We start from the raw sequence: 12,057 nt of genomic DNA on the forward strand, positions 1-12,057 counted from the left end.
CTTCGCCAATATGCTTTTAGGCCACAGAAGTTGCTTCAGGGTGGGGCACATCTTATAAAAGTGGACCCAAAAAATGAGTCATAGCCAAAGGCTTTCAAGATTACCAAGAGATAGATTTGAGAAGCAAAGTATAACCATACAGAGCAAAAAGCAGAAGTGGGGTAGAATATAGATAGACAGGTCTACTATCAATCATTCGGTGGAATTAGAATGGGAAAAAATCTATGATCAAGAGCCCAGTGTAGGAGGCTTGAGTGAGTGGTAAAAACCACCTACTAATGCTCCTAACATTCCTTTCTGAAAATCAGCCTGGGGCTCAGAAGGGTTGAGTTCATTCAAAGTGCATAGTATGCATGCTTCTGCTATTTCTTCTGCCCCAAAACTTGCATGTCTGTATTGATGTCCTGGAATATAATGGACTTTCAGCACATGTTCTGTGGGATGAAAGAATCAGACAGTTATCTATGAAGACAATAGTGTTCGCAAGCCAGCACTTCCCCCTAAATGGTATAGGGCTACTCTACCAGTGTCTGCTCTATTCCAAGAGTGAGCCACATTCTAGGTCCCCACACTTCTCCAGGGAAACAGGCAACTCTCAGGTACCAACAATATTATGCCAACTGCATCATGTATTCATAACACTGCCTTCAGCAGCATTCATTGTATTATACAACTTTAATATGCACTGCTGTATATATCAGATACTCAAACATCTTGATGTATATGTCTCCTAAAATCTGACATCTCTATACATACTGAAAATTGTAAGTGCTCTTTTCCAAATTTATTCTACAAGACATAAAACTGATGTTATTAATTATGCAATCATCTTTCCTTTTTAAAAAAAATTATCGTCAATGAAGAAATGCAAGTTTCTTTGCAGAAGTTGCTACATGTAGGAGGATGAGTAAGAGAAATGGCCAGGAGGCCATATGCATCCTGGACAGCAGATGGAGCCTCAAGTGACAGAGTATGTCATTGTAACACATACTGTGACGCATCTTAAAATGACTTCATTTCATGAGCTTTTAGAAGTGTTTGCATATAATTGGAGCTGTAAATATTAAATCCACAATGCCAGGGGTCTTCTTCCCATGGTCATGTCAAGCGAAGGGGACAGTACAGGGAAATGGTCAGCAGCACAGGCTTTCAAGACCAACTTCTTGGTTTAAATCCAGGCTCTATTCCTTAGTAATTATGCCACCTTGAGAAAATTCCTCCCTCTTTCTGAGCCCCAGTTTTGTCATCTGTTAAAGAAGGCTAATCAGTGTAGTCACCTCATGAGACCACTGTGAAGATGAAATAAGGCAATGTGCATAATGTAATTGAGATGTCGGGAGGCATTAGTTCTTTTTATAATTATTATTAGATTACAATTTCTGGGCAGGAACTATACCTTCTGTTTGCCTAAATCTTTAATGCAACCATAAAAACAATTAATTTATTTAAAAGCCTGGTTTTCTATAGGAATAAGCTTTAATTTTCAGAAGAGAAAAAAAAAAGGCCTCCTATATCACATAGGTCAAATGAGGTGTGAGATAATGAGAAACGAAACCTCCTGTGGCCTCCTGGCTGACAGGAAGCTATGCCAGGGTGGAAAGCCTGTTCCGAGCCCTCTAATGTGTTTAATCAGCAGCCTCCCCGTGGAAGGAGGCACTTTCATCTCTGTTAAGAGCAGTGAAAATATTAGGCTCAATTGAGCTTTCCGGGCTTTGCCCTACCTCATTTGGGTTTGCTGGTCCAGGAAGGAGCTGAGAGAATTTCATCTTTTCTCCACTCTTAAAGTAAACCAGCTTTGTTACCTCATTTCTTCTGTCAGGGTATATCTCAAAGCTCTCTGGCAAGCTCTTTCTTGAAGCCAATTCTGATTTTGAAACTTTTACTGCCCCCAGAAAAGAGCTGAATCTGTCTCTCTGGGAGAACAAAGAGTGATGGGGGAATCTCCAGAAGTGGATGCCCAAAACTCCTTAATTGGTGAAGCAGTACTGGAACTTATTAACAAAGAAAGGAGAGTTGGTAGGGATGGGGAGACTGTACTGTGGAGTTAATATTTCCCAAATAAATAGCCTCTCCCAGCATGAGTTAGAGCTTCTATTTTCCTGCTAAGAAGTTGATGTAATTGATAATTTGTAAAAGCAATCAATTGCTGAGACCATTGCTTGCAAATAGATGAGACACAGAAGAAAGAGCAATAGCAAAGAAAAAGACCATATCGCAGTCACTTTAGCAAGCACTTCCAACAAATGACTAATTCTACGTGTAAACCGCAACTGTTACCACTTACGGGGCCTCATTCTATACCAGACACTTTGTGTGTATTATCATATTTTCATATTTAATTTGCATAAGGAATTATAGGTAGGAGGTGGTATTGTCTTCATTTTAGAGATGAGGAAAGCCTGACTGACCCCAAAATGCTAAATGACTTGCAGATGGCCACATGGCTCATAAAGTATGGAGACCTCATTTATGCACAGATCTCCCTGACTCTTAAGTCCTAACCACTGCTTCTCAGAAGAAACAAGAAAAGGTCAACTACCAAAGAAGGCAGTGGCCTCACCAGCAAGGACAACTTGAGACCTAAATGAGAACATTGTAGATGCTACTAAGAAGACAATGCAAAATTAAACAGAGGGAATATAGGAATAGGTGGTGGATACAATTGTTTATCTAGTACTAGAAAAATAATAGTCAAAGAAGAATGGATGGTCCCAATGAGACGTTTAGTTAAACGATTAACTTTTAATTAGATGTTTATGTTTTACAGTAAATCATTGTATGTATTTACCTAGATAGTGATGAATGTTTTCAAATTCTTTCTTAATGTCCCAATTAAACAGTGCTTGTACAGCACTAATACCTACATCTGCCCATCCCTAATAAACTATTCCTTGGATGTTTTTCTTCCCCTTTCCATCTTGTCCTATCCTATTAGTTTCACTTATAGTAATTTCTATTATTTATAATTATATGAAATGCTTATTTGTCTACTTACTTATATATTGTCATTACTATATAGACAACCAAAAATATCTTACAGTGGGCCTGGCTTACTATAGGGGAGGTTAAAATTACTTTTCTGGGTTGAATGAGTATTTAGTAAAAGATTTTATTACCTTTTTGACTAATAAATTTTCTTTATATTTTGTAAACCTAACTCTTTCTCTACTAACTTGCTACTAATGTTCTCATTTTATTTTTGGTTTATGATAGGTGTTTAATGCCAGAATCACATTAGATTAACTTTAGTATATTGCTCTTTACCATTGTGATTTCTAAGACATATTTTATGTCTAAGACATATTTGGTCTTTTTTTATTGGTGCATATTAATGATACAGAATGGTGAGTTTCATTAATGATTTGATGTTTTACCTTTAGCTCTTAAGTGGCTTGGAATTTGTTTTTGATACATGATAGAATTAGTAATTAATAATTTTATTTTGATAAATAATCTATTTTCTCAACTTTTAATCTCATATTTCCTTAATATTTCTTTATGATTCTTCATGTATAATATATTAATTTACTATATTAACTTGAGGTTCTTCTTTACATGCATTAGCATTTGTTCTATTTATTTCCCTATTAATCCTTTTGGTAGTAATTCAGTGTTTTAATTATTATTGCTGTATAACAATTACATTTTCTTTTTTTTAATATTGATTTTTTTTTAGTTGTAGTTGGACACAACACTTTCATTTTATTTATTTTTATGTGATTCTGAGGATCGAACCCAGGGCCTCGCACGTGCTAGGCGGGTGCTCTACTGCTGAGCCACAACCCCAGCCCAACAATTACATTTTCTAATGTGCTTTCACATTCTTTAAGGCAAGACCCTTCTATTATTTTTCTCTTTCCAATTTTTCTTAATTTGGCCCTATAGCACTTTCTTAGTTTTTGTCCCAGATTTAGACAAAAGTTATACTGTCAAGTTTGAATTTCAGTGTTATAAGCTTTCATATCTTTGTGCATGTGTGACTTTATCATTTCATGTGGAGAGATAGAAGACAATGAATTTGAGGGCGCTAAACAAATAATATATCACTAGATGCTTCTAAACTATTACTTAATAAATATTTATTTGAAGAATTGTGTCCCTTAAGTCTGTGAAATGATTAACTTCAACATCTGGAATTTCTCAGTAGAATTGTTTGTGGGTAGAGCATGATTACACGGATTAATCATTATCCACTGAGGGGAGGGAGAAGGAGTCTTTAATTCAATCTCATGCTGCTTTCTTATGCCAGATGCATTTATTTCTCTGTGTAGCACTAACTGTTCAATATAATTAGTTAATTTCACTTTCTCTGTAGAAAAGTATTACAGTCCCATTGTTGCTCCCATGAAAACTTGTGCCTCACACAAAAGCCATTCAGTAAATACACTGGTGGGGGCATTAGACAGGCTACTACAGATTAGGGAATTCTTTCCTATAGATTTCAGATATTATCTTACAGAATTCTAAGCTGTAGAGTTGGCAGAGGCTAGTGATCAGATAAATTGAAAACACATCCCCAGAGGTTCACTAATAGTCACAAAGCTGTTAGGTCAGATACAAAGGTTAAAAGTAAATGACTATTTTTCTAAAGAGCTTAAGATAGCCCTAGACAATATTAGTTCTAAACATGGACCATATCGTCTCTCCACAACCATGAGGCTAGTCTGCAACGTCTTGAGTGTAGTTGTGGCTTCTTCAGAGAAATTCAGCTGCATATAAGCAAATAAAAAGCTCAGCAGAAGCAGTAGTAAACACAATGCAAAAATAGTTTCTGAAAATCTGCAGGGAAGAGCTGAGTTTTGAAAGTTGAATAAGAATATAGGCAAATCCATTTCTAGGTAAAAAGATAGTATAATCAAAATTGTGTGGGCATGACAATGCTTGCCCCATTCAAGAAAAACAAATTGTCCAATATGATCTGAGTCGGTGTGCATTGCAGGGGTGGAAAATTAATTATCTCTATATACTTCATTGTTCTTAATTGGGACAATCTCTATAACAAAAGGCAGGTTAACAAGAGAAAAACCAACAGAAATTTAACAACACATGTATCTCATGGGAGATACCCAGGGAAGTGAGTAAATCTTTAAAAGATGGCTTTAAGTTTGTGTTTAAATACCATCTTTAGCTGAAACAAAGATAGAAGGTGGCTAAGGAGATAGCCAGGTAATAGGAAAATAGCCAGGAAAAGCACAATAAATATGAGTAAGCATCACTATATAGATTTATGCTACCTTCTCTATTGACTCATCCTTCTCTTCCTGCTACAGAAAAGGAGAACTTTCATAAATGAAGGTTTCCTTCATAGATGTAAATTTCCCCATATAGAAGCTAACTTCTGCTCTGCTCTCAGAGCTTCTCCTCTTGTCTGCAGGTTTTTTTCAAAATAATCTTTACACCAAAGGGACGTGCTTTGGAGTGGCGTATTCTGCTCTTCTACAGCACACACGCAATGTTGGAAATAAAGCTAGTACTGAGGTAGGGATGACCCCTTATTCCATACTATTGATTGTGAAATTTATCCAGTGGGTAATTCAGAGGTTGCAGTACTAGAAAATGATATGGTCTTATGTGCATTTTAGAAAACAAAACAAAACTGGCCACAAACTAGGGAGCTGAAGCCAAGAAAATAGTTGGGAATAATTTGTTCCTGCCAGCTAAATGTAGAGCTTGCCTTCCATTGTTCTCTTGTGTTGGAAGAGAATTAAAGAAAAGGAGAAAGCTAAAAGAGAACAGAAAGAACTCTCTGGAGCAACTTATATGCATCAAAAGGAGGAAAGAGGAAGTGAAACTTGCATTCCTCTCACCTCCAGATCTTCTCTGGCATCTTGGCCTGGAGACTAGGAGCTACCTTGTGAATACTGACTCCTGAGTGTTGATACCATCCTCTCTTTTGCTTCTTACATTTGATTTTGTCCATAAATCCTTTTCAATTTGAAAGACCTTTCTCATTGCCCTCCCTGCCATCACCAGCAGGAGTTTCCAGTTTAAACATTCAGCACCTAGTTGATATCCTGGAGGCCTTGCTTCTCCCTTCTTGTTAAATCTCCCATAGATCACCCTCACCAAACCGCTTTTACCATCAGGAGCCTTGCTCAGAGGTTTATTTTAGGCTGCTGTGGTGGCACAGGACTGCATTCCCAGAGACCTTCAGTGGGAAGTTGAGGAGGTTGAGGCAGGAGAACAGCAAGTATTAAGGTCAGCTTCAGCAACTTAGAACTTTCCTCAAAAGAAATAAGACTGGCAATGAAACTCCACAGTAAAGAGCCCCTGAGTTCAATCCAAGTACCAAAAAAAAAAAAAAAAGCTGAATTTGTGGGGACAAAAGTCAAATTTTCAGAATATACTTAAAACCCCTATCCTATCTACCCTCATGAGTGCTCTCATTTTCTGCCTGTGATCATACTTTTCCTCTTGTAGACACCCTTAGCATCCCTTCCTTCATTATACCCAAGTCAAAACCTTTCAGTGCTCAAAGTTCAACTCAAATTCTTTTCTTTTTTTCCTCTTTTTTTGCAGTGTAGGAATTGAACCCCATCTATGCTGGGCAGGTGTTCTACCCTAAGCTATAACCATAGCTCTGTTTCTTGCTACACATTGTTTTTTTTTTTTTTTGGTTTTTTTGTTTTTTTTTGAGGGGGCCATGCCACTTTCATTTTATACAAGGGCTTAAAATTTAACTGAGAAAACCCTCTTCATTTGTTGAACATGTATTATTGACCCAAATGTTTGGTAAGGTCTCACAAATATTCCAATAACTCCCAATTCGAACATACTTAGTTCAACTTCACCAATATTTATTCTACAATATATACAAGGCATTGTTGTAAACATTCTCAGACTGCCATTGTTAAAGGATAAATGTGTCAAATGTCTGCTCTTGGGAAGAATAGTCCACATATTTATTAATACTGGAAGACCAATTATACTTCATCCATATGAATAATTTATATATTCATATATAATAATTTGTGACTTTTTAAACCAGATACTCTTCCCCCATTGAATTGATGAGTTCTATAAATAGAAGGAATTGTGATAGAAGCTACATCAATGTGTTTAATTGCACACATTTTACATTTCACATCAAGAATCCAGGCTTAGTAGATACAGAAATATAATCAAGCCTTCAACATCATACTTGATCTTGAAACACATATTGATCTTGAAACACTATTGCTAATAACTCCATATATATTAGAAGTGCTTCACTCAAGGGTCTAGAAATTTAGGGAACTATGGTCCATTCATCTTCCCTACTTCCTTATGTAAGAACTTATGCTGTGTTAAGATTTCTTTGGGAAAAAGGGAGGAAAGAAAAAGAAGAAGAAAAGGTTTTTCTATTAGTTTTTAAAGAAAGTAAAAGTAATTTCTATAATTATCTCACCTGAAACCTTAACAAATGAGTTATTAGCAGAAATCTAAGAACTGCCTATAAGGATGATGAGCCTTATAAAAATCAAAGACCAAATGCTTGGTGTGCCACCTCTTGAATTTAGGCCAAGAACCATCTGTCCTCTGGTGTTCGTAGCAAAAATTGTCAGGAAATAAGGTGTTAGGAATCAATGTCTCCCTCAGATAGGAAGCATATTTTCCAAAAGTATGGGAATTTTATCACAGAAGTATCTGAATACCACAGGGAAAAATAAAGAATTTAGCCTCATAGGAAAGCAGAAAAGTACCCAGTGTTACAGTCTTTGGCCAATGCTTTCTAATTCTTCTTTTTCATATCTTTAAATACAGAATCCCCTTCACCTACAACTGAGTTTAGAAAATTCATTAAGTTCTGATGCTGATGTCACTGTCTCAATCCTGACCATGAACAACTGGTACAATTTTAGCTTGTTGCTGTGCCAGGAAGACTGGAACATCACTGACTTCCTCCTCCTCACCCAGAACAATTCCAAGTTCCACCTCGGGTCTATCATCAACATCACGGCTAACCTCTCCTCCACCAAGGACCTCTTGAGCTTCCTGCAGGTCCAACTCGAGAGCGTTAAGAACAGCACACCCACAATGGTGATGTTTGGCTGCGACATGGAGAGTATCCGGCAGATATTTGAAATTACCACCCAGTTCGGGGTAACACCCCTTGAGCTTCATTGGGTGCTGGGAGATTCCCAGAATGTGGAGGAACTGAGGACAGAAGGTCTACCCTTAGGGCTCATTGCTCATGGAAAAACTACACAGTCAGTGTTTGAGCACTACGTGCAAGATGCCATGGAACTGGTCGCAAGAGCAGTAGCCACCGCCACCATGATCCAGCCAGAACTTGCTCTCCTTCCCAGCACGATGAACTGCATGGAAGTGAAAACTACAAATCTCACTTCAGGACAATATTTATCAAGGTAGGATTCAAGGGCCATGAAAGGAAGTAAAATTTTCCTCTCTGTCCCCTATGATTCTGAGTAGTCTCAAACTCTAGTAATATTTCTGAAAGTGCTTCCAGTTACATAAGGTTAGTATATTCATTTATCAGCTGTAATTTTATGTACCAATGTGACAGCGAGTACTCCGTCTTGCCTTTAGACCTTGGTTTAACCCCTTATTCACCATTGGTTTGGGCAAGTTATTTAAAACCTCTGAGCCTTAGTTTTCTAACTAGCTGGATAGAGAATAATAATGACACCCTTATTAACATTAAAGAACCTTAATTAACATTAAAAGTACCTAACACCATATGGACTCATGGTAACTAAATAAAACTATTTCTTTCCTGCCTATTCTTTTTCATATAGATAGGCTTAAAAAACTTTCTAAATATATAAAGAAGAAAAAATTACTCAAGCAGGAAATCTACTTTTCTCTCTGCCCCCAGGCCTTGATACTTAGAACAGTTATAAAGATTAAAGACAGAATCTAGAGTTAGACTGAGTTTGAATTTTAGCTCTGTGACTTGCTACTTCCATTACCTAATCAAGTTACTCAACTTTGCTCAGTCTTAGTTTCTTATGTTTTGTATCAATTTATGGATAAAATGGATATAGCACTGGATCCTGTGACCCATGGAATTGGAATATATTATAGATAAATGGCTTCATAGATAGATAGGAAGATAGATCTATGAATTCCATCAGAATATTTTTTTTATTTTTAGCAATTATTATTTATTATTTGGGACATAAATAATTACACATACATATATTCAAATTAGGCACCTTTCTGCTTAGTACCTCAAACTGACTCCAAAGCTAGAATGAAACAGCTTATTTAAAATAAAGAGTAACCCGTCATATGGAAATGATTTTCATAATACCTGGGAAAAGAAGATATTTTGTAGGGGCCTAGATTTTCTTCTGATAAAGGATCACCTATGGTCAGAGATGCCAAGTCAGAGAATTATTGGTATTCCAGAGGTGAGAGTTCACCTGTAGTCTAGGCCCTGCTTTTAGGCAGTCCTCTTAGAACAATGACAGTTGACAATACAAAGAAACACAAGAGGACCTCGTAGAGTCTTGCCTTTAAAGAATAAAAGTTCAGGGGGAGCCTCAGAATTTTACATTTAATTTTACATTTGTGGATTGGGTACTACCATATTCAAGGCAACATGCTAAATGCCAAATATAAGACTAAGCAAAATCTACAAACTCCTTTCAGAATGTTGTTGATAAAATATAAAATAATTCAGACTTTTATTTCTTAAAAATCTGTCAATGATAAAATTAGATGTTCTATCATCATCAGAACTTTCCATTTCTCGATATTACCTTTGAATCTCCATAAGATTAAAGTCTATGCCTATTCTATTTTACAATTGCTGTCCAGTTTAATCTACTCTTTATAGATAACTGAAGCTCAGGATTTTATCTAAGAAAAGAAACATTCCCCTTCACAGAAAACATATAAGCAAAGCTTTGATTTATAATTTCAAACAGGCATTATTTTGGAAAGAGAATCACAAACAACAGACAAGAAAAACCACTAGTGAAAGCTACATTAAGTTGTTTACCATCTTTCTGTCCTCATGTAAAATGAAGAACACAAGAAAAATGATTCTGTGTGGATCCTAAACAAAGAATATTTGTTGACTTAGGTTGCATATATCTTAGGGATTCATTTTGTCAAGATCAACCAATATATCTGGTTCCCCAAGATGTAGTTTATATCAAAATGACGTGCCTCTTTCCACAAGGATCCCCTGCACTTTGAAAGTACATGATGGCACTTACTCTACTCTGTCACCATTATTTGTCTCTGTGTCTTACTTCTGAATTAGAATATAAATTCTATTAAGTGGAGACAGTATGACTCAGCCCAATCCAAAACCTAGCATGCAGCAGGCACTTAATAGATATTTATTGACAAAGGAAGAAGGAAAGGAAACTTACTATTATATGCATATCCTAAATTTTCTGTTGCTGTAGAAGAAAATGCATAGTTGGTAGAAAAATATTATCTAAATTATAAACATTTTTTTTTCTTACATAGATAGTACTGTCTGGTTATCTTTTTTCCCTTTTTTCTTTTTCTTTTTCTTTCTTTCTTTCTTTTTTTTTTATTTTTGTATGTGTGTGGAATGTTAAGTTAGTGGATTATCTCTAACCTCATCATGACTATTTCCACATTTTTATTCCACAAATTTTGAAAACTGTGAAAGAAGAGTGTGAAGTTTGGAACCCAGCAGCAATTCACAACGTATTAGGGTCAGTGACAATATTTTCATCCCCATAGATGTGTTTGAGAAATGAACTCAAAGAACTTCAGAAACTATGCCTGGGACTTCTTAAACTCCCTGAGGAATGCAGTCAAAGAGAAACTTTCAAAGTGTTCAGGAAAGGGTCAAGGGAAGTGGGTGAAACCCTGGAAGGAGTCTTTATAATGAATAACTTAAAATCTGCCTTAAGCCATGAAACATCTGTGGATCTTTCATCATCCTTATTTATTTGGTTTAATTCAATCTTTTAGAAAGTTAGTTATTCTCAGTCCATAAGTCACATCTGCATATAGTAATTTTCTTAATTGTTTCTAAATTTTGTGAGGCTGACCCCACTACCTCACTGCATAATAAAAACCGGGAGGATAATGAGCCATGTCAGAGTTATGCAAGCTTTCATTTCTCACACAGTCATTTTTAGTTTGGGCTGACAGTATTGTTAACATTTTAAAATGTTAACAGAATCACCAAAAACATGGCATTTTCAGTATAGGCTTTTAGACTAGAAAAATCATTTCTAATGGCAGAGTACAGAGACATAATTACAGGTATAAAAGATTTTATTCTTCCCGTTCCCTGCATGCCAGAGTAAATGTCCATCATAACTAAATGTACAAAAACTGTTTGGGGACCCAGTTTCTTGTGGGATATTTAATAATTTCTTTACAAGTTGCTTTACTAAATGTTAATTATTTGGAGCCAGTATATCTGGCACATTATTCTGATAATTCTTCCATAAATGCACATGTCAGGATGCATCTGTCCAACCAATGACCATTTGTTGAACTAGGGAGGAATCAATAAAATAAAGACTCAAATCTTGCCATTTTTGGAGTTGACAATCTAACACATGAGGTTTAAAAGTAAGCAAGAGTTATAAACAATGCGATGTGTGATTTTTAAGAATAGAGATGTGGCCAGGCATGGTGGCACACTCTTGACTCCAGAGAGTCAAGAGGCTGAGGTAGAGGATCCCAAGTGTGAGGGTAGCCATAGGAACTTAGCAAGACCCTGTCTCAAAATAAAAAATTAAAAGGGCTGGAATGTAGCTGTGTGGTTAAGCAACCCTGGATTCAATCTTCAATACCAAAATAAAAATAAAAATTTGTTCAGAAACACAGAGAAAGAAATAACTAACTCTTCTTAGACATTTGGTGATGGACTTTGATTTTTCAGGTTTGGAGCAAATGGACAGGCAAGGAAAATGTCATATGCGGATTTTTCAAGACCAGAAAAGGAAAATTAGTACTGTTGGAGCATTAATTGCATATGAAGAGAATTTGAGAAGATTCTGGAAAAGTAATTAATTTGACAGCATAGTACTCGGGGTTTTTCATGCTACACAAAAGGGTTTTCATCATAAGCACAGTAGACATCAGCAGAACGGCAGAACATTAGCCATG

The 12,057-nt window shown here is 36.2% G+C and overlaps 1 protein-coding gene across 1 annotated transcript in view; it reads left to right on the forward strand.

Annotated features, from left to right (window-relative positions):
- Grin3a (glutamate ionotropic receptor NMDA type subunit 3A) overlaps positions 1–12,057 on the forward strand; it is a 179,141-nt gene that overhangs the window by 36,565 nt on the left and 130,519 nt on the right. The window contains exon 2 of the mRNA XM_046457400.2: positions 7,744–8,348. Within this exon, the coding sequence (XP_046313356.1) occupies positions 7,744–8,348 (605 nt within the window). The remainder of the gene's footprint in view (positions 1–7,743; positions 8,349–12,057) is intronic.

Source organism: Marmota monax, unplaced genomic scaffold (assembly GCF_021218885.2).
Source record: "Marmota monax isolate L192 unplaced genomic scaffold, Marmota_monax_Labrador192_F-V1.1 WCK01_AAM20220418_F8-fsc00069, whole genome shotgun sequence".
NCBI lineage: Eukaryota > Metazoa > Chordata > Mammalia > Rodentia > Sciuridae > Marmota > Marmota monax.